At 46.2% G+C, this 23,440-nt stretch overlaps 1 protein-coding gene across 8 annotated transcripts in view; it reads right to left on the bottom strand.

Moving 5' to 3' along the window:
- The window catches only part of LOC103290396 (abhydrolase domain containing 6, acylglycerol lipase), a 71,013-nt gene that overhangs the window by 34,649 nt on the left and 12,924 nt on the right, over window positions 1-23,440 (bottom strand). For 5 of the 8 annotated variants that reach the window (XM_054729561.1, XM_054729556.1, XM_054729557.1 and 2 more), the window contains exons 2-4: window positions 14,007-14,071; window positions 8,749-8,892; window positions 749-905 (exon numbers count right to left, since the gene is read on the bottom strand). In XM_054729561.1, coding sequence (XP_054585536.1) covers window positions 749-905; window positions 8,749-8,867 — 276 coding nt within the window. In that variant the 5' untranslated portion in view covers window positions 8,868-8,892; window positions 14,007-14,071. Of the gene's footprint in view, window positions 1-748; window positions 906-8,748; window positions 8,893-11,374; window positions 11,493-14,006; window positions 14,072-23,440 lie in introns of those variants that run through there. The other 3 variants (XM_054729558.1, XM_054729560.1, XM_054729563.1) reach the window with 3 other exon arrangements.

Genomic DNA, 23,440 nt, shown 5'->3' with positions numbered 1-23,440 from the left:
CATGGGTTATCAATAAACAAATACCCAACTATATGAAAGATGCTTATCTGAATTGGGGACAGGACGGGAGAGGGTCAGGAAGGCATGAGGATGAGTGTCCTCATAGTGGAATTTGGAAATAAAAACACAAGGAACTAGAGGGTGTGTGGCCTTTTCACTCTTGGTGCAGGTCATCCTTGAGGTCATTCAGGTACAGTCCTGCTTGAGGTGGGAGCCTGGGTGCTTCCCTCCCAGGACCTCTCCCAGCCCCGACCCTCGCCAGCTGGTCACGCTTGCCAAGTAAAGCAAGTTGTCCCACAGGACAGAAGGTGAGTGATTTGGAGAACTATCCCAGAAGGTTGCCCAACCAAGATCATTTCTCTAAGTGGGTAAGGAAGAAAGGAAAGACAGAAAAAGGAGGGATGGAGGAGGGAGGGGGGAAGCAGGAGGAGGCTTAAGGGAGAAGTCAGGGGAGGAAGAGGAGAAACGTGGAGTCTAAAAGAACAATGATTTTCTCAAAGCCTGATCTTGCCAGCGAGAGTTCTGAAACCTTTCCTAGGAAATACTCATGAGGTGAAATGATTTCCAAGGCGCAGATTTTACAAACGACATTCAACTCAATGCATTTTGTCTGATAAAAGGATGTGAATGATTCGAATCATATATCACACTAGTTTTAAGGTATCTGAGCCACAGTTCTGGGTTCCCTTTGCTTTCTCCCACCGCCGAGGACGGCACGTCCGAGTGGAAACCCTTCTCCCTACCGCACCTTGACCAAGCTGAGCCACATGTCCTTGTGCGCCGAGAACCCGTGGAGCATGAGGATGGACGGTTTGTGCCCAGGCCTGCCGCGGAAGGAGTAACAGAACTGATAGTCTTCATGCTGAACGTAGCGGACCTGCATGCCCAAGGCCCGCCGCCAGTACCTGGAAGGAAACACACAGGCCACGCCAAGTCAGCACGCTCCAGAGACGTGGCTTTTTTTTGGGGGGGGCACAGGTCCTCGCTACAGGCTCACTTCCAGGCAAGACCAACACTTCTCCTGCCCCTCCTCCTCCACATAGCTCGAGTCCCCAGAGCTTCACCCTTAAGGGGCACTAAGCGAAAGAATTCCAGAAAGTACCTCAAATGAATATTGTGGAATGTATGTCATCATATAATCACTCTGAACCAGGAAGGGGAGGAGGGGTATTTTCTTAAGAAGCATGACACGAAATAACCTCTTGTGAACACATATTTCTGGCAGTGGAGTGGCAGTGCAAAGGAGGAGTCGGCGGTGGGGTCTCCCTGGGTGTCTGACTAGCCCTGACGCTGCCTGGATTGTTGGAGCTTCTGCAGGATGTGAAACGGCTGGCAGTAAGCCTGGAAGGGCTCCGAAAAGGCCATGACCAAGCTGGTTTCCTGGCGCCGAGTCGGCTAGCAGTCTGGTGGGCCATATTCATCGACACCTGGAATCTGAAGCGAGCGGCCACGGACTTGTGGGTAAGACTGGCACTGTGTGCAGCACAGACATCCTGGAGTAAGAACAGCACTTCCCTGCAGAGGCACTTCAATGGACAGGAAAAGCATCCGAAACGTCAAGGTAGTGTCTCTTGCAACTTGCTCTTCATGGAGATGAAGAATTGGACTCTCGCCCGGCTGGTGTGGATCAGAGGTCGAGCATGGACCTATGAACCAGGAGGTCACGGTTTGATTCCTGGTCAGGGCACATGCCCCGGTTGCAGGCTCGAACCCCACTAGGGGGCGTGCAGGAGGCAGCCAATAAATAATTTTCTCTCTTCGTTGATGTTTCTCTCTCTCTCTCCCTCTCTCTTCCTCTCTGACATCAATACACACACAAAAAAAGAACTGCAAGACACTGGGGGCGGGGGGATGAGGGCAAGTGCCGCGGGGAGGTCAGTGGGGACAAAAAAAAGGAGACATATGTACTACTATTTGTAGTACCTTAAAGAATAAAATAAGCCCTAACCGGTTTGGCTCAGTGGATAGAGCGTCAGCCTGCGGACTGAAAGGTCCCAGGTTCGATTCCGGTCAAGGGCATGTACCTTGGTTGCGGGCACATCCCCGGTAGGGGGTGTGCAGGAGGCAGCTGAATCAGTGTCTCTCTCATCGATGTTTCTAACTCTCTATCCCTCTCCCTTCCTCTCCGTAAAAAATCAATAAAATATATTTTTAAAAAAAAAGAATAAAATTAAATTTAAAAAAACCTGGACTCTCATCAAGGCTGCAGTTGCTGGTATCATCCACACCCCACAAATCTCTGGGAAGAAAGAACACCAGAAAACCGTCTCCAGGAGGCCTGCCTCTCCTATGATCTCAGGCCTCTAACTACTCTAACAGCTGCCCAGTGTCGGCGATTCTCTGTAAAAAACACAAACTTACCCATTTGTAAAGCTAGTTGAGCAAGCTGGAGATTTAATTAGCTTTCCAACCAACCAGATTTTCTTCATTTGAGTCTTGACCATACTTAAGTGTTACTGTAGCTTTAAAGATGGTAAGGATTCTGAAGTAGTGGATTTTGAAAGAGTTGACGGTTTTTTAAAAACTCTTTGGATTTTAATTGTGATGCAGAAGTTAGAACAAACATTTGGCTTTGTACAGACATTATTTCCACTCCACAGGATAAACTCAGTGAAGGTCACAATTCTAACTCTCCCCAGAAACTAACAACATATTTTTTATACAGATTTTGAGAGTGAGAACTTTTTTTTTTTAAAAGAACTATCTGCATTGGTTCTCTGAGTTTATTCTCTACAACATATGGCAGCTGGTTGAAAGCTCAGCTTCTGTTCGTTACATAAGACTTGGCAGTGCTGGAGTTTGGCCTGAAATTGATTTCAATACGAAATTACCATCTAAACACATTGAACTCTCCGCATGAAGAGTCTCTCCAAGATGAGAGACAATTAATTCAATCAGAGATTCACTTTGTGGTGTACTTTGCACCAAAGAGGTAGCCAAGTCTTGCAAAAGCAAACAGCCTAAGTTGACTGGTTTTAACCCTTTATGTAAAACAAGGGGAGGGAAGATGAGAACATAAATTCATACTTATTTCGATCTGCATCCAAAAAGTGTAGGAACAAAAACAAGACACTATTAAGGTGAGCATCTGGAGTGGAGGTGGGCAATACAGTGAGAAGTAGATGGAGAGGCAACAGAGGTGGGAAGGAGCCTTATCGCCTTCTTTTTAGTACTTTTGCAATGAATCTATTGCCTATTCAAAACATTAAAAATAGAATGAAATTGGCTAGTTTAAAGCTCTTCTTATAACAAAGCAAGCTCATTTCAAAATTCTAAATCGTGCACCATAATACAAATTTGTTCGTTCATTCATATGCCACCTCATTCATGTATTGACTATATCCGTGGTCAGCAAACTGCGGCTCACGAGCCACATGCGGCTCTTTGGCCCCTTGAGTGTGGCTCTTCCAGAAAATACCACGGCCTGGGTGAGTCTATTTTGAAGAAGTGGCATTAGAAGAAGTTTAAGTTTAAAAAATTTGGCTCTCAAAAGAAATTTCAATCGTTGTACTATTGATATTTGGCTCTGTTGACTAATGAGTTTGCCGACTACTGGACTATATGATCTTGAATCTCATCTATCTATAATGAGGGGGAAATATGGATATGGTAAAGATTAAATGAGATAATCCATATACAAAGTTTTGTTTGATGCTCAACATGTGGTAAGTATTCAATAAATGGTAGAAATTAGTATTAAATAAAAAAGATTCTATTCTTGTAAATATATCACTTGCCAAAACTCAAGGGAAAAATTTGCAACATATATGAGGGCCACAGATTCACTTAACATATAAAAAGTTTACAAAATGATAAGACCCAGGCTAAGACCCCAATTCAACAATGAACAAAATAAACAAAAGTATTATTCAAAGTAGAAGAGAATTAAGAACTAACAAATATAGGAAACATGTTCAATTTCACTAATACCTAAAGAAATGAATATTACAGCAAGACATACCTTTTTAATAATCTAAATTAGAAAAAATGCTTTTAAAATAAAAAACTGCTCTGGCCAGTGTTGGTTGGAGCATTGTCCTGTGCACCGAAAGGTTGCAAGTTCAATTCCTGGTCAGGACATATGCCTAGGGTTTGATCCCTAATAGAGGAGGCTACACGATCCATGTTTCTCTTGTACATTGATACTTCTCTCTCTCTCTCTCTCTCTCTCTCTCTCTCTCTCTCTCTCTCGTCTTTCCCCTCTCTCTAAAACCAGTAAAACATATCTCAGTTGAGGATTACAAAAACACCCAATTATATGTTCAACCTTTCTAGGAAGCAGTCTGGAATTAAGCATCAGGGGTCTGTAAAAGCCTCATGCCTTTTGACCCAGTAATTATACTTCCAGGAAATAAGCAGAAATCTTAAAAAAAAAGAAAAAAATTTTCTAAAGATGTCCGACAGTGTTATTTCAATTAGAAAAAAAAAAAAATCTGCGCTAATCTTTATGCCCATAAACAGAAAATTTATTACATAAATTACAATGTATCCAGATGATGTAATATGTTGCTGTTAAAAAAAATGAGGTCTTCAAAGACTATTTAATACCAGGAAAATGTTTATGACATGATATCAAATGAAAACATAGGACCCAATATTTTTATACTATTGATTCCAATTCTGTTAAAAAATTTTAAACTATATACAGATGAGGTGGGGAAAGAGGTGGTGAGAACAAAAGAGGCATTGAAGAAAATGATTTGGGGGTGATGGATAATTTTTATTTTCTCTGTTACCTTTTTTTTTTTTTTAAAGAATTATAGTTGCTATAACTCTGATAGTCACCATCTTTGCACAAGGAATATTGGCAATGCAGGTTTTTAATTTTATTTTTATATATTTTATTGATTTTTTTACAGAGAGGAAGGGAGAGGGAGAAAGAGTTAGAAACATCGATGAGAGAGAAACATCAATCAGCTGCCTCCTGCACACCCCCTACTGGGGATGTGCCCGCAACCAAGGTACATGCCCTTGACCGGAATCGAACCTGGGACCCTTCAGTCCGCAGGCCGACGCTTTATCCACTGAGCCAAACCGGTTAGGGTTCTGTTACCTTTTTATAATCTTCAGCTCTAAGGAGATCAAGGGAGAGCTGGAAGGACCTTGCAGAAATGGTGATGTTGCTTAGGCATCTGGATACGCAACACCTATTGGTTTAGCGGTAGACAACGCAGCAAGGTGTGCACAGCACAGACAGGGCATGGGATGGCCAAGCATGACAAATCCCGAGTGAAGGGAGACGGGGCTAGAAAGGCAGCCTGGGAGCTGGGCTCAGGGCGCGAGGAACCCTCCATTACCAGGTGGGTACTAGTCCCGGTATCTCATCTAATTGCTACGTCCCTGGAAAACCTCACCTAGGCTTTGGAAATAGGAGCGTGAGAACCAATATTTTCAGTAACTTCAAATGCCCCCCTCAATGGAGGAGTAGGAAGAAGACTCCTTAAGCTACCAGGTCAGTTAAAAATTATGAAAGGAAAACAAACAAACAAAACCAACCTCTTTGGTTTAAGGAGAGCAGAGAATAAATTACCTCTACACGATAAACTTTACAAAGGCAGAATTTAGAAATAACTGCAAGTGGCCTGGTTGGCGTGGCTCAGTGGTTGAGCACTAACCTATGAACCAGGAGGTCAGGGTCGATTCCTGGTCAGGGCACATGCCCGGGTTGCGGGGTCGATCCCCAGTGTGGGGTGCGCAGGAGGCAGCCGATCAATCATTGATGTTTCTCTCTCTCTCTCTCCCACTTCCTTCCTTTCTGAAATCATTAAAAATATATTTTAAAAAATGCCTGCAAGTGTACAGAACAGGAACAAAGGGAAGAATCAAATTGGAATAAACAAGAAGAAGATCTTTTCCAGATGAACAATCTCGGTACAGAAGCCGAACTGCTCCTGTTTCAGGGACAGACGTCACTGAAGCCCTAAAAAGCAACCTCCGTGGGGTTCTTCTCTGAGAAAGGCGCCCGGGGTCCGGACCTTTATTCCCCGAGTGCTGCCTTCTCTAGTTTCCAGGATCCTCTGAAGACAAGCACTTACACAGCACATTTCTTTTTTTATTATTGTGGTAAAATATAGATAACGTACAATTTGCCATTCTAACCATTTTAAGTGTACAATTCAATGGCATTAAGGACATGCACAATATTGTACATCAACCATCACAACTACCCATTTATGGAATTTCCTGTCATCCCAAACAGGAATTCTGTATCCTTTAAACAAAAACTCCACATTCCTGCCCTGGCCGGTTTGGCTCAGTGGCTAGAGCGTTGGCCTGTGGACTGAAGGGTCCCAGGTTCGATTCTGATCAAGGGCACATGCTTGGGTTGAGGGCTCGATCCCCAGTGTGGGGTGTGCAGAAGACAGCCAATCCATGATTCTCTCTCATCATTAATGTTTCTCTCTCTCTCTCCCTCTCCCTTCCTCTCTGAAATCAATAAAAATATGTAAAAAAAAAAAATTAAAAACAAAAACTTCACATTCCTTCCTGTCCCTGAGCCCCTGGTAATCTCTATTCTACTTTCTGTATCTGAGTCTGCCCATTCTAGATATCTCACTCATATAAGTAGAATCATACAATATTTGTCATTTTATGCCTGCCTTATTTCGCTTAGCGTAATGTTTTCAATTATCCATAGTATAGAATGTGTCAGTACTTTATTCCTTTTTAAGGCGAAATAATATTCCATTACATGGATATGCCACGTTTACTTATCCATTCATCAGTTGATGGACATGGGTTGTTTCTACTTTTAGGCTATTGTGAATAATGCCACCATAAAAATTCACAAGGTTTTGTGTGGACATGCTTTCAGATCTCTTGGGTAAACACCTAGGAGTGGAATTGCTGGGTCACTTAGTAGCTTTAAAAAAGAACAAAAATCAACAACAAAAAAAATCTTTTGAGGACCCGCCAGACTTTTCCAAAGCGGCTGCACCATTTTGCATTCCTACTAAGAGTATATGAGGGGTCCAATTTCTGCACATCCTTCATTGTTATTTTTTAGAGAAACTTTTAACTGAAGTACAAGTCATACAGAAAAGTGCACAAATTGTAAGTGTCCCTGGAGCATGGCCACTCGCTTCCACAGGGATGTGGGCTGTGACTGCTCCTGCAGGCGGCACCAAACGCTTCGCGATGAGCCCCCAGAGCCACCTCCGGAGGTGCCGTGGCCACAGCAGAGGGCATCTGACTCCAAAAGGCCCTCCTGGCGACCCAAGGACCTGGGGGCTGCGTGTGGCATGGAGCTGGCTTCGCCCGGGTGCGGGGAATTAGCCTTCCTGTAATCACACCTCTGCTTGCAGCCGTAGCCATGGTGACGGGCCACAGCACCGAACTGTATTCTCCATTTCAATTTGATTTGTTTAAGAAAAATAGCATTTGTGTGTGGAGTCCACGGAGCCTGGGCGGGGCATGTGGGGCACACGCTGTGGCCGCTCCATGTCAGGCTACATGGGAGCCTGGGCCCGAAGCACGCCTGCTGCCAGGGCTGCAAGGACAAGGCATTTCAACAGCTGGCGTCTCCGCTTTGTCAGCGCAGAGGTGGGTCCTGGGTGCGCCTCTGAAAGGGTCACCACCTCCCAAGAGTGAGGGAGTAAAAGAAAAAGAAAAAAAAAGCTCTCTTTTGTTCAAGCAGCTTCTTTTCAAGGGTCAGAGCCTGGCTGGCAGGTGGAAAACTCCACACTCTGATGAAACAAAAGGGAGCCAGAAAGGAGGGCAGATACAGGGTGCACGCCAACCCCTGCCCTCTTCTCTCTGTGCAGAGGAGGCAGTTCTAACTCCCAGAAGCCCCGGTGAAATCTCTGGGCGCTTCCCTATGGCACCAGGAGGAACCCGGCCTATTTCGGCATTTCCTGCACCAGGGGCGGCATACCACGCGGTGGGAAGGCTGCTTTCATTTGGTAAATGGACTGTGGCTTGGAAAGTCCCTGAAGCACATCGCGAGGAAGCTACTCCCTCCTCAACAGCCGAGCTTCGGATTCCCTGGAGGAGAACGGCCTGCTGGGGCTGCGTCGTTCCCACCCTCTTAGACTTTCACCAGAGAGCAAGGAGACTCAGCCTTCGGCAGGCCGCAGGCTCCAGGCGAGCCTCGTGTAATGGTACTCCGCTTCTTTTCACTTTCTTATATTAATTTACTGCGTATGGCAAGCTTCCCACTTAAGGTGGTGATATTTATGTTGCTCTTAAAATAAGCTGATTTAACCTACAAAAGTGACTTAAAGAGAATGCCAAGGCAGAGGTGGTGTGCAGACAGGGCAAGCAACCACGAAGGTGGTACGAGAATGACAGGTTTGGAAACGTCTTTTTCTTTCTGCCACTTTAGGGATGAACACTTTTAGCACGAATCTGAAACCATCCTGTCCCACCCATACGCCTTCTCCAGGCCCCGCTCTTTCTAATTCATCTATCAGTGCACATCACCGCACCTGTCAGACCACCACTGGATCGGAATCCAAGGACCAAGAAACTGCCATCGGAATTCCCACCAATGCGCACAATCCTTGCTTAAAGCATCGGTGGCTTTGGGAGCGAGGGCAGAGATGCCATCAGAAACCTGACAGAAGTTACCTGGCAGGAAGCTACCACCCATCATTCCGGAACACTCCCAACGTTCAAAACAGGACATCCTCCAACTTTTCTATATGCTTGAAATGTTTCATGATAAAATGCTGAACAACCAAAAGGACAAGCAGAGAAAATGACACTATTTTGGTACCCTTGAAAACTTCAATTACACAGTTAACTTACCAATAATAGATTTTTATCAGCGCTGAAGGCCACAGGAGAAACGAGGCCACAAATGCCAGGATGGGGATGGCCAGTGTCCCGCCCGCGATCACGAACATGTTGACCACGTCAAGGTCCATCCTGCTCTTCGAGGCTGGCTGGCGCCTGCAGGGTGGAGAAAGTGACAGGAGTGAAACTGTCACAAGAGAAGGGGGAAGAAGTAGAAAGGAAAAGAGAAGTGAAGGACCCAGAATGAGGATAAGGATGAGGAGGAAGCAAAAGCAGGCAATGACTTAAAAAAACTCAACAGGCTTGACCACTACATGTAAGGAAGGATCCCTGAGAGGATCCTGAATTGTATTTTAAGCTGTGAAGAAAACACTTAGGACAACTGGGGAAAGCTAAGTGAGGACTGAATCCTATCTAATAAAAGAGTAATATGCAAATTGACCATCACTCCAACACACAAGATGGCTGCCCCTATGTGGACACAAGATGGCTGCCTCAAGATGGCCAGCAGGGGAGGGCAGTTGGGAGGGACCAGGCCTGAAAGGGAAGGCAGTTGGGAGCAATCAGGCCGCCAGAGGAGGGAAGTTGGGGGTGACTGGGCCTGCAGGGAAGGGCAGTTGGGGGGGACCCAGGCCTGCAGGGGAGAGTAGTTGGGGAGGACCAGGTCTGCAGGGGAGGGCAGTTAGGGGTGACCAGGCCTGCAGGGGAGGGCAGTTAGGGACAAACAGGCTGGCAGGGGAGCAGTTAGGCATCAATCAGGCTGGCAGGGGAGTGGTTAGGGGGTGATCAGGCAGGCAGGCAGAAGTGGTTAGTGGCAATCAGGAAGGCAGGAAGGCGAGCAGTTGGGAGCCAGCAGTCCTGGATTGTAAGAGGGCAGTCAGACATCCCTTGAGGGGTCCCAGATTGGAGAGGGTGCAGGCTGGGCTGAGGGACACCCCCCTCCTCGCCGTGCATGAATTTCGTGTACCAGGCCTCTAGTAGTAGATAATGTTATTGTGTTGGTGATACACTTCTGGAGTGTGAGGGTGACGTTGTGGTTATCTTTGCACGTAGGAGAATGTCCTTGTTCTTAGGCGATGTATGCTGATGTATGAAGGGGACAAGCATAGAGATATCTACTACTCACTCGTAAAAGTTGAGGAGAAAAATATATAATTGTGTGTGTGTGTGTGTGTGTGTGTGTGTGTGTATGTTGGTGGGAAAAGGAGAGAGAAATAAAGCACATATGTTGAAATGTTAACCATTGGTGAATCCAGGTGAAGGTTACCTGGTAACCTTCAACTTTTCTATAGGTTCTACAGGTTTAAAAATGTCTATAGCAATTTTAAAAATTAAGTTAGGGAGAACAGAGGACCTTAAAGGAATGAAAAAAAATATACATGTACACTTTTCCAGCAAACTTAAATCATCGGCCTGTTTCCCCTTCTAGAACCGGAGCTCCGTGAAGGAAGTGACGATCATACATGTTCTTTCTCGGTGCCCAGAACAAGCACAGAACACAAATAAGATGCAAATGAATGAAAAGCAAAGTTACAAAACGGCTCAATACTGTTTGTGTTAGGGACAGCCACTTCCAATGATGCTGAAGGCTGTTTTCTTTACAGCAATCACAAAACTCCCCCGAGGAGCTCCCTAGTTCACGCTGAGCACAATTTACAAGGCTAATCGGCCTCACCAGCAAGGGTAAGCAAATATTCCCATGAAGGGAACTTTACAGTTTCTGTGGAGAGTCGCCATGGTTTCCTGCTTCAACAGTGCGTGGACGGAACCAGCTCCACCCCACCCCGGCCAGCGCCCAGATCCAGCCTTCTGCCAGCTCCTCACAGCGTCCTGTCCTTGCGCTGCCCCAAGGCCCCACCACGCTCCATGTACCAAGGAGGCTGGAGACAGAAAACCTAAAGCCTTGTGAACAGGGAACCACCAATGACTGAACATCAGCTAAGGGTTGGAATATGCAGTTTCCCAGAGCAGTGCCCATACAGCTGATGTCTGCAAGATGACTCTCGGGAGCAGAAGAATACCATCCAACACCAAGTAATGCGTACGGAGAAAGCCATCTTTTCCTTCCTGCTTCGGGTCCAAGAGAAATGAGCAGTTCTCTAACCGGTACGCCTCCTGCAGGCAATAGTATCTAACCATTTACAACTATTGTTTCCTTGCATTGAGTTTTATGGATATTTTCAACTTATGGTAGGGATGCAAATTAATTTTTAAAGTTAATTTAAGTTAAAAGAAGGAGTCAATTTACAGGAAAATGCTAAGTGGGTGACACATGAGTCTGGTGAAAATGTGATGGTGATAGTGAGTGGCCACCCTGGGGCAGATTCAGTGAGGAATGAGCACAGGCAGGGGAGGGCAGGCATGCCAGCCCTCTCCTCCCAGGCTCTTCCACACACCAGCCAGGGACCCTGGTTTCCTCGTCTCCTACATGAGAATTTCCATCCAATCACCGCTTTTGTCTTTTCCTACTCTGGTGACTTTTGAAACTTTTCCAAAATTATGCCAGCAATTAAAGAGTAAGATCTGGCTTGCCCCAACAAGAATCTTGTATCCCAGAACATAAAATAGTACCTGGCAAGTATCTGTTGCTTGATCATGCCCATCGCCTGAATAGATTGGAAAGGAAAAATGCACTCACTTTGCATATCTGCTGTGTGAAGTGAGGCATTTCAACCTTAAAGACAATGAGTTTGGTGGCCTTGCAGCACTCTGTAAAGCCAGCCGATGTCAGGAAAACCAGCTGGCCATCATGGCACCTGGGAGAGGAACACACGCTCACATCCCAGGCTGGAGCCTGTCCCTGGCCTCCTCCTGTTAATATCCGGGCTGTGCGTTCCAGGCCTTTCTCTCTGAACACAGGGACAAAGATTCACTGGGTAGAGGATACGGGGCATCTCATGCTCCCAAGTTTAGTCTGGGGCGAGAGGTAAGGCTTACCATGTCACAAATGCCTTTTGATGTTCTCAGATTTTAAAGACTGGGGAACCTGAGTCCCAATACCTTAATCTTAGGGTACAAAGCAAAATTCCAAGGATAAATAGAATATAAACACTTTCAAAGATACAAGAGCGGTGACGTCCACCTATTAACTACTGTATGCCAGGCCCAGTGCAGGCAGTTCATGTGTACATCCTCTTACTGCATCCCTCCCCACATTATAAGGTAGGAAGCTTTTCTCCCGTCTTAAAGAAGTTAACAAGTGCCCCCAAGGTCATCCTGCAGGTAAATGGCACGCCCTGCATTTCAATCCAATCCTGCAGGTGTCCCTGGTTCATGCCACCTTTGCCCTCTCTCTGAACTTGCTGCAAGCAGATGCTTATGTTGCATCAATTATGCACAAGGCACCAAGTTCAGTATCCCCATCACCATTCTTTACACTCCTCTAGAACTGCTTGAAAAGCAAGTAACCAATGACCTTATGACCTTATTCCTGCTGGTGTCTTTTTAAAACTATCCAGTGCTGCTTATAATTTCTTCCTTTGATTCTGCAATATGATAATCCTTTCCACACTGTTTTCTACTAGGTAAACACGACACTCTCCTCCTCCTCCTCCTCCTCCTCCTCCTCCTCCTCCTCCTCCTCCTCCTCCTTCTCCCCTTCCTCCTCCTCCTTCTTTTTCTTGTGAATTTGTTTTTGTGGGATGCAGTGGATGGGTCAGCGGGTGGTTCTATGCCACCAGGTACTGTACATTCTCCTCTTCCTGGGATAACTTTTGGAGCCTTTTTTGTTTCTTGGAGCTGCTGCTCTTGCTACAGCAGCCTCTTCAGGCCCACTGCTGAGTGGCTCCTCTTTCAAAGAGCATTTCCACTTTTTCGTGGGGACACTCCTGTTTCCCGCCTCTTCAGGGTCACTGACTGGTTCCTCTTTGGGGAATGATTTCTTCCTCTGGGAAGACTTCCGCTGCCAGCTGTCTCCTCAGGGTCCCTACCCACCAGCGCCTCCTCTTTCTTGGGTTTGGGTAAAGGGACAGGCGGGTCTCCCAGCCCATTCTCCCGAGGAGCGTCCGCAAGCTTTTGCTTTTTCTTCTTTCTGGGTTTTCACTTGCCTGGCGTGTTGCTGCTGTTAGGGAGATACTACCTTCCTGAAATCGGAGTATAATACCCAGCTATTAAATGCTATTGCATTTACCCAACACTGGTTTCTGAAACTAGGTTCTTATTCCTCAAAACTATCACTAGTGATCAACAGTCGGGGTGTGCAAGAGGCAGCTGATCTATGTTTCTATCTCTCTATCCCTCTCCCTTCCTCTCTCTTTAAAATCAATTTTTTAAACAAGACTTTAAGATTATACTGATTTAATTTTTGGCGCTTTGCCTCTATGTCCCAGTTAAAGTAAAATATATTCTCATTAATGTAGATGGAGACGGAGGTTGTATATTGATGGCTGAATTTTGGCACAATGGCTGTATCCTATCAATAAAGGCTGTAAGTGTTGTGTAAAAATCTTGTGCTGTTTAATGTGTGACTACTTAAATTAATTAAATACAACTCAAAGTTCAGTTCTTCAGCCACACCCATCACATTTTATGGGCTTGAAAGCCACATGTGACGAGCACAGCTTTAGGGCTCTCCACTCCTGAAACCTCTTACAACCAATTGCTTAAGCCACTTTGGTTCCGCATTCACGAGGAGTGTTGGGTGGGATGACAAATCCCCGCCGGTGTGAGTCAGGCCACACGGCTCCCTCAGCCACCACGCGGGCCCAGGTCCTCACTTCCTGCTCCCATTGCTGTCCAGGGTGCTCTCTCACAGCCCGGCGCTGCCAGAGGCACCTCCGCCGTTCCCTCCAGGGATCAGCCTGCCCTGGTGAACTCATGATCCCAACTCTACCTCCAGCGCTGAGCTCCCACAGCTCCACCCGCATCCCAGATAACCAACCTGCCGTGCAAGCCCGCACAGCCCCACCTTGTCTCCTTCAAGAGCACATTCCCGTCCGGGCTGCCCCATGAACTCCGCCCTGCCTTCGTGGCTGATTCCAGCGTCACGCTGCCCAGGAAAACAGCCTGGTCCCCACAGGCCCAGGACTTGCAGCCCCGCTTCCAACTCAGAGCCCTCCTCCTGGCGAAGTCTTTGCGAACTGCTTGTAGGAGGTTTTGGGTGCATATCTGAGCTTTGAAAACCTTCAGGTACCCACACCCTTCCCGCCCGCCAGTCCTTCTGAAATCACCCCCAGAGGGTGGTTTCCAGGGAGCTTACAGAGGAGTCCCAGGCTCCTTAGAAACTGCCTTAAAAAAAAAAAAAATCTAGAGTTTAAAAAAGCCATACTCACTATTCAAAGAGCACGGCCTTCTTTCCCAACTGCTACTGGCTCTGGTAGAAGATGAAAATGAAATTCTGAAATTACAAAAACCGAAAGCAACGAAGCGTTAGGAAATCGGAACTAAGTGTTAACAGCCAGCAAATCGCCGGCTTTGCGGAGGCTCAGAGCTCTCCTCGTGGCACAGGCCAAGTACCAATGCCCGGTGGCTTTATAGTCGCCTCTGTCCAAGTCACCCCCCCCACTCCCCGTTAAGCAACCCGCACAAAGGGCAGGGCGGGTCAGGTCCTGGGAGGGCAAGAAGGAGGTCAAAGAAGAGCTGTGGTGAGAATGAAAGCATGGGAGTGAGAGGAGGAGCCCGGCTGTCTATTGGAGAGTCTACTTAACTGAGACCCTCCAATAAAAAGGAAAACTCTCCTTCTCCATCTGGGGATAGGGTTTACCTAAAAGCTGTACTTGGAAAGAAATGAGAGGGAGGTGCAACAACATGCACATGGGAATACTATTTCTACTAGAGTAACTAGCCCTGGCAGGGCAGCTCAGTTGGTTGGAGCATCGTCTAGACAGAGCAGGGAAGCCGGGAAGGGCACCGCAGTAGGAGATTGGAGGGAAGGCAAGGGAGGGCCAGTGCACAAACCCCGGATTATTTCAGAATGTGTAGGCAGTTAGACAGACATGAGCAGGGCAAGGACAAGGGCCAGGCACAGACAGTCACCAGGGTGGGAAGCCCCAAGTGCCTAGCAAGCACCTGGCAATGGACAATTTGTAGGGTGGGACCTGGTCCCCAGGGCGACCTGACCTTTCCTCCCTATGCATGACATCTAGGCCTCAGTTGTGCTTTAGCTCCAGGCCCAGAGAAGCAGCAAAACCAGACAAGTGACACCATGGCTGACCTCAGGACCAGCTGCATTGAAGAATGACCCCCTGCCCTGGTTCTGACCCATCAGTGGAGACCACGACACCCGGAAAGCTGATGAATATTCTATTGGATTCTAACCTGGGTCCTCCCCTAAGATCTCCACCATTAAAAGCTTTTAGGATGGAGGACCCATGCCCGAACCTATCCTCACCCCCCTTACCATTACCTCCCTCACTCCCAAGCTCCAAGGGCCCTTCTTTTGCCTCTGTAACTTACGGGCCCATTTCTTCTACCACTCGCTTCTTTCACCTCTGAAACTGTCTAAATAAATGTTCTCTTATAGTTTGAGTCTTGGCTCTGAATTCTTCCTTAGCCAGAACTCAAGTAGGCTGGCCTACCACCTAGGGCTATTCCTCCTTCCACCAACAAGAAGATCAAAGAATTAAACATAAAAAAAACCAAAAAAAAAAAAAAAAACCACACCCTATAAAAGTTCTGGGAGAAGACATGAGAACTCTTTTAAAATATCTTCATGGGCAAACTCTTTCTAAGTAAAATATACAACCAGAGGTCATAACAAAAAGATGAATAAGTTGATATCATAAACATTTTTTAAATTAATTGTTTTACACACACAGAGAGAGAAACAATTTCTTCCTCTACTTATGCATTCATTGGTTGATTCTTTTATTTTATTTTTTATAGAGAGAGGAAGGGAGAGGGAAAGAGAAACATCTATGTGAGAGCAAAACCTTGATAGGGTGCCTCCTGCATGCCCCCTATCAGGGATCCAGCCCCAAAACTAGACATATCAGGAAGATCCTCTAGCCCAGCAGTCGCCAACCTTTTGGACCTCATGGACCACCAGTGAGTCTAGCCAACTGAGCTATCCAGCCAGGGCATAACAATGTTATCCATTCATTCATTCATTCATTCATCCTTACCCCAGGATCTGTTTATTGACTTCAGAGAGAGAGAGGAAGTTGAGAGAGAGAAACATAGATGTGAAAGAGAAACATCAATTGGTTACCTCCTATACGCACCCAAACTGGGGATTGAACTAAAACCTGGGTATGTACCCTGACCTGGGATGGAACCCGCAACCTTTTGGTGTATGGGACGATGCTCCAACCAACTGAGCTGCCCTGCCAGGGCATAACAGTGTTCTTAAATGTCCACATGCAAAGAAGTTAACTTTTGTTGATACATATCAGAGGCAACAGAGTAATTTCCTTAATGTACAAAGGGCTCCTACAGATCAATATAAATATCAATAAAATCCAACAGAAAAATGGGCAAATGATATGAATAATTTACCAGGAAGTAATACAAATGACGCTTAAAAATATAAAAAGATGCTCAATCACATTTAAAATAAGAGACATGTGCCCAGCTGGTGTGGCTCAGTGGTTGAGCATTGACCCATGAACTGAGAGGTCCCTGGTTCGATTCCCAGTCAGGGCACGTGCTCAGGTTGTGGGCTTGATCCCCAGTTGGGGATGTGTGGGAGGTAGCTGATCGATGTTTCTCATCAATGTTTCTATCTCTCTCTCTTCCTCTCCCTTCCTTTATCTAAAAAAAAATAAATAAATAAAAACCTATTTTAAGAGACATGAAAATTAAACTTATAAAGTAATGGTAATGTTTATTTAGCACACTGGCAAAAAACAAAAAGTTTAATAATAGACTATATTGCTGAGGCTGTGGGGAAATAGAGGCTCTCATACAATGTACCAATTTACATTTCTATCAACAACTCTATAGATGGTAATTTGGCAAAATCTGCAGCAATATTATATGCCCATACATTTGAGCTAACCATCTCAGTTCTAAGAATTTATGTTTATAACTAACTGAACATGTCTGAAAACATGTTTTTGCAGTATTATTTGTTATGGCAAATGATTGGAAATAATTCAAATGTCCACTTATAGGAAACCTATTAAGTAAATGATGGTATAACTTTGTAAAGAAGTATAATGAATAGCCATTAAATACAAGTAAAATTAAATGTAAGCCATTAAAATAATGAGGCAGTTCTATTTGTCTCTATCAGCAATAACCTCCAGAGTACATTGTTAACTAAAAAAAGCAAGGAACAGAAGAGAGTGGGTGGAATAACACCTCTTGCATTGAGCAAGAGAGAAAAAGAAGTACATATAATTATGCTTATGTATGTGTGAAACGTTTCTGGATAGATACACGAGAAACTGGTAAACATGGCTGGCACTGGAAAGGGAAATGAGAGGCACAGGGCAGAGATAAGAGGGACTTTTCACTGATACCCCTTTGTTCCTTTTGAATCACTACCACGTGCATGTGTAAGGCTTTCCCTATTTAATTAAAAAATAAACTCCTGCCCTAACCAGTTTGGCTCAGTGGAGAGAGCATCGGCCTGTGGACTCAAGGGTCCCAGGTTCGATTCCGGTCAAGGGCATGTACCTTGGTTGCGGGCACATCCCCAGTGGGGAGTGTGCAGGAGGCAGCTGATCGATGTTTCTCTCTCATCGATGTTTCTAACTCTCTATCCCTCTCCCTTCCTCTCTGTAAAAAATCAATAAAATATATTTAAAAAAATAAACTCCTAAAATAAAATGGTCTATCCTACATTGTCCAATACCGTAGCCACTAAGCCACATGTGGCCATTTGAATTTAAATTGATTAAAATTAAATAAAATTTAAAATTCAGTTTTCTGATGCCATTGTAATAACCTGGTTATTGTTTAACAGGATATGAGTAAAGGGGAAAGCTAGATAATAGAGGCATGCCAGTTATACAGCTTCGCCAAAAAGCTGAATTTAACATGTCCAAGGCTGTTCCCTGCTGATCGATGGGGGAAGCGACTGGCGGGAGGCAGATACACATGCCCACTGAGGTCCGAGTGATGTGGGCAGGTGCTTTCCCATCCATCACACCTGAAGTCAAGTCAGTGGCCACAATGGGCATGGTCACTGCAAGCTCAGGAAACCTAAATGTTTAAACTTCCAAACAACGCAAGTTCAGTTCCCTCTCTCTCTCTCTCTCTCTCTCTCTCTCTCACACACACACACACACACACACACACACACACACGTGCGAGTGCTTGGGACTCCTGCTGCAGGGGAAAGCGCTCCCCTGTGCCCGCGTGGCGCACACATGAACTAACAGACTTTCATTAGCTTGGACGCTGACGCACGCCCGGCGGCACCATGGAGCGGAAACTCTGCACACGGGCCCTGCTTCTGGCTCCGCTGAGACCCCAGCTGCACCTCTTCCAGGACTGGCTTGAGGGGCAGGGGCCTTTGGAACCCAAGAACATTGACTCCACGCCAATAAAACCTGCTTCCACAGCCCATCCTCCCGTGCAGATCTTAGAAAATTCATTTTCTGAAGATATCGCAAGAATTACACTCCCACGAGTGACCGGGGAGTTTAATTCTCCAGCCTCACTTCGGCTGCACATGCTCAATAGACACATGTAGCTAGTGGCTCCCACATTGGACAGGGACAACGTAGAACAAGCATGTCAAACTCAAAGGCTAACACGGGCCAAATAAACAAGGTTTAAGTTTATGAGGGCTGCAAAAAAACAAAAGCTTCAATTTTCATAGAAATGTAAGTTTATTTCTATAGAGACATGCCGAATACAAAAGGCTGAAATAAATGAGTAATCGTTAACATAAAAATAGAACATTTTAATAAAAATTAATTTTTTTAACTTACCAGACACTGAATAACTGCACAAATTAATAAGCATAACGCAAATAAACCTACTTCTCTTGTTCTCCGAAAGCAAAATACTGGTATTTCCTTTTGCGCACACCAAACAAGTCAGTATGAGACTAATGACGTGGCTATCAGCTGCTAAAATATTCGCTGCTAGTATTAGTAGAGAGAATTGGTGCACCTGCACGTAAGGCACATGAATGCAACACGATTATAGTAATCACTCATTAACAAATGTTGCAGTTTGTTATTGATAACTAGAGGCCCGGTGCACAACATTTGTGCACAGGAGTGGGGGGTGCCTCAGTTAAGCCTGCACTCTCTTGCAGCCCAGGACCCCTTAGGCGAGCAGGCCTAAGCTGGCAGGCAGACATCCCTCGAGGGGTCCTTAGCACTGCCGCCACCGCCGCTGTGCTTGCCAGCTGTGAGCCTAGCTTCTGGCTGAGCGGCTCTCTCCCTGTGGGAGTGCACTGACCACCAGGGGGCAGCACCTGCGTCGACCGTCTTCCCCCTGGTGGTCAGTGCGTGTCATAGCAACCAGTCATTCTGCCGTTGGGTCCGATTTGCATATTAGCCTTTTATTATATAGGATTGTGTATAACAGGATATTGTAAAAATTAAGTTATGAAATTTTTATTAAAGCATTTCTTACATACCGTTATATTGGCTGGGCCACAAAAATATTCGTTGTGGGCCACATGCGGCCCGCGGGCCACGAGTTTGACATGCTTGATGTAGAACATTTTCATTATCACAAAAAGCTCTACTGGCTAGCTACAAAGGCCCATTAGAGAGAGCAACCAAACCTGTTTCTCATGTTAAGAGAAGAAATGCAAATTGAATGCTGAAAATCCCTCTCCCTCTACACAAGCTAGATGGCCTGGCTGCCTACTCAGATAACAAAGACGGGGAGCTCCTGCCCTGTGTGACTGTTCAAAGGTGAGGTCAGCGTGGCAGGGTCAGAGTCCAGCACTCTAACACAGAAAAGAAAACATTTCCATGCAGGAACCTCACATGGTCCATAAACCAGAAATTCATATCTCCTCTGTGGTTCTGGGAGAGGTGCTAATAAGAGGACTCGCTCTGGCATGCTTTGTACCAAAGCCCTAGCAACTGGTCCCCCATGGGGGTTCTTGCAGAAGAGCCAGCCAAGCCAAGCTCACAGCCCCCTCCCCTGCTTCTGCCACCTGGGGCGGTCGTGTGGGCAAGGAAACAGCCTACCCAGGCAGGTCCTGTGGACAAACAATCCGAGAACTAGAAAACCCTGCCACTCAATCCTCTGCAAGTCAGAGGTGAGAACGTTTCTTTACGTAGGTGAGAAACGTTCAAACCTGCAGAGAATGTGTGTGAGCTTATGTGAGCCAAACTGACAATTGCCAGCAAACAAAATCTCAACGGATTGATAAAATGCTCCTGGTAATGGCAGTGAAATAGGAATTTTTAGGGGTGAAAAAGGTAGGGTTAGGGATTTTTTTTTAAATTAAGGGGGTCCATGGAAAAACACAGAGCTACAGAGTTGCAAAAGGGTACATTTCCATAAGACAGGGAGCAGGGAGCCAGCAGGAGTTACATATCCATAAGACAAGGAAGTTGGGAGAGGCAGCTGTTACATTTCCATAAGACAAGGAACTAGGGGTAGCTAAAGGTCTATATTTATGAAATAAAGAAGGAGGAAGAGAGTCCAGAGGGAATGGAAGAATAATGAGGGAGGAAGGCCTCACATGTCCCACGTGAGGTTTGACCTTTGAGCTCAGGAGTTGCTATAGTGACCAAATCAGGAGGGAATGGTGACCAGTCAGAGGGGCTATCAAGGCACAAAGATCTGCAGCCTTTATAAACCTGGGAAAAAGGGACTCGGTGGGACCCTTTCCCCCTCCCCACGTGGGAGTCTGTACTCATTCTTCAATAAATTTCCACCTTTGCTCTACCGTCTTCTGTCCGTGGTTTCATTCTTCAACTCCCGTGGACAAAGAATCCGGGGAAACCATCCTGCCCAGGGGAACGCCGCGTGTTCCAGTCCAAAAATCCCGTATGGGCAGTTTTACCACGTACTTTACACATCAGAATCAAACAGGAAGGCATTCCGTGGCTTACTATTACATGAAATCCCTTGGTGACAGATGAGGGAGGCGGGAGAAAGCAAAGCAGGAAAACATCTGGGATTGGATAAAAAGTAAAACTAATAGACATAATTTTTTTACATAGGTGAGTATGCAATAGTTAACCAGCCTATCTAATAATAGACAAATATGCAAATTGACCATACCTCCGACACACCCACAAGCCACGCCCACCATCCAATCAGAGCGAGTATGCAAATTAACCCAAACCAAGATGGCTACAGCCACAGAGAGCAAGGTTTCCTAGGTAACAGAGGAAGCCAAGCTTTCTTCCAGCCGTTGCAGGCCTAAGCCTCCACTCAAGCTACAAAGTTTCAATTATAGAAGGTAAACAAATTCAAACAAATGGTGGCAGAATGGAGCTTGAGAGAGCAGGCCAGGGTTGCCGCCAGCAACAGGGGAAGCAAAGCTTTCCGCACACCCTGGCCGGGCCCACCTGCTTAAGGCAACAAAGTTTCAATTATAACCCAACACAAATGGCTGCGGGCCTTTGAGGGAGCCCCAGGCTTGGCTCTGTTCCAGGCTACAAAGTTTCAATTGTAGAAGGAAAATAAATTCCAGATATCAGGGCCTCCGCTTGGGTTGCCAGGGGGCGTGGCCAGCCTGCAAACCACTACAGGCCCCTCGCTCAGGCCACCCCATGCCCCAAGGGAACCCCACCCTGATCAGGGACACCCTTCAGGGCAAACCAGCTGGCCCCCACCCCTGTACCAGGCCTCTATCCTATCTAATAGAAGAGTACTATGCAGATTGATCATCACTGCAACACACAATATAGCTGCCCCCATGTGGTCAAAGATCCTGCCCCCATGTGGACACAAGATGGCCACCACAAGATGGCCAGCAGGAGAGGGCAGTTGGGAGGCACCCGGCCTGCAAGGGAGGGCAGTTGAGAAGGACCAGGCCTGCAAGGGAGGGCAGTTGGAGGTGATCAACCCTGCAGGAGAGGGCAGTTAGGGGTAACCAAGCCGGCAGAGGAGGGAAGTTGGGGGCAAACAGGCTGGCAGCAGAGTGGTTAGGGGGTGATCAGGCTGGCAGGCAGAAGCGGTTAGGGGCAATCAGGAAGGCAGGCAGGCAAGCAGTTGGGAGCCAGCAGTCCTGGATTATGGGATCGGGCCTAAACGGGCAGTTGGACATCCCTTGAGGGGTCCCAGATTGGAGAGGGTACAGGCTGGGCTGAGGGACAACCCCCCTCCGTGCACGAATTTCGTGCACCGGGCCTCTAGTTGACATGATAACAACAATGAGGCGATTTGTGGTCTCTGCTCTGGTGCTGGTTGTGCTTGGAGGGGTCCAGAAAAACGGAAATTACTTTGTTATTCCAAAGGTGTGTTATCTTAGATGCAAAAAGACAACAGACAGGCTCAGTTAAGATGAAGGCTGACCTTTGTTAGGGAAAAATACTACCCTAGGACATGACTACTCACCAGGAACTGCTTATAGTTAGAAAGTTTTAATTTCAGACCATCCTATGTGGTTACTTTCAGTCTCCGAGTTAGTAAGGCCACCATGCAGGCCTCACCTGAGCTTGTCTGGTTTAGTATGTGCCTGCACCACCACCCCCCCCCCCCTCTCTCTCTCACACACACACACACACACACACACACACACGCACACATGCACGCGGCAGGCAGATCAATCAGGGGCTCAGCTGGAAGGCAGGTGGCTCACTACCCTGTGATGGAGCTTCTAAAAAACCATCCTGGCCAAGAAGAGAGGCAATGAAACTTGCAACCCCTGCCCTGACCTAGCCTAGCACCTTCAAAACATCAGCCTCTGGGTTCAAGATGTGGGCTGTGGTGATGGTCTGAAACAACCACCTGCTTGAAATCACACTTAAAACAAGACAGCCCTATAGAAACACACGCGTGTTCCTGCTGGAGGAACGATGAGCCAAAAGCCACTTGACCTGTTACCTCCAAGTGAAACAGGTAGAATAAAATGTTCCCCGAAATTGCTCCACCAAGTTAGCCCTGACAGAACTGGTAATACAGGCTGTGAAAGCACTGAGAGAAGAGATAGATGCAGAGAGAAAGAGTTAATTTTTTACTTTCTCTACAGGGAAAGGACTGGTGCATTGATAATCAATACAAGGGCAAAGAACAAAAGCTGCTCCCCCCTTTTAAAGCCTTGGTTACTGTGCTAGGTGACAAGGAAGGGAAGGGGATTTGAGGGCAGGAATTGAGCAGACATGGCGGGGAGTTGTCTTTGAAAGTTTGTTTTTTTCGTCTGGGCAAATAATCTAGGGAGGTGTCTTTAGCAGTATTTCCACAAGTCTATAAAACGTTCTTAGAGTGAAAGTTACAAAGAGTTTGAAAGAGGACTGTTTGAAGGGGTGAGGGCGGCAGGGAGAAGGAAGGGAACCCTTGAGTTGTAAAAATAACAGCAGGGAGGAGGTATATGTAAGAATGTAGCCTTGAAAGTAACTTATCTTGAAGTTTGAACAGAGGGTCTGTTTGAATCAGAGAAGCTAACAATCTTGGGGTTTAATTACCAGGTGCTTCTCATAAATTGTGGAAGGCCACAGCAAAAAAAAAAAAAGGCCTTTTTTTTCTGTCCTTACAAGAACCATGGCAGTTTTCAATAGCTAGCTATGAAACAATGGTCCAGGAACTAACCTGACTTCTTGTAAGTTTATTTTTCAGATCTAAAGGCAAGCCACAAACCCCAGAGACAAACTCATTACCTGATTGGGAAAGTCCCTTCCTGTATCATGTAATAAGTCTTGCACAGTCCCACAATGCCTTGCTTTACTGGTGT

The sequence above is a fragment of the Eptesicus fuscus genome, chromosome 18, assembly GCF_027574615.1.
Source record: "Eptesicus fuscus isolate TK198812 chromosome 18, DD_ASM_mEF_20220401, whole genome shotgun sequence".
Taxonomy (NCBI): domain Eukaryota; kingdom Metazoa; phylum Chordata; class Mammalia; order Chiroptera; family Vespertilionidae; genus Eptesicus; species Eptesicus fuscus.
This window is presented reverse-complemented; position numbering and strand designations above follow the sequence as displayed.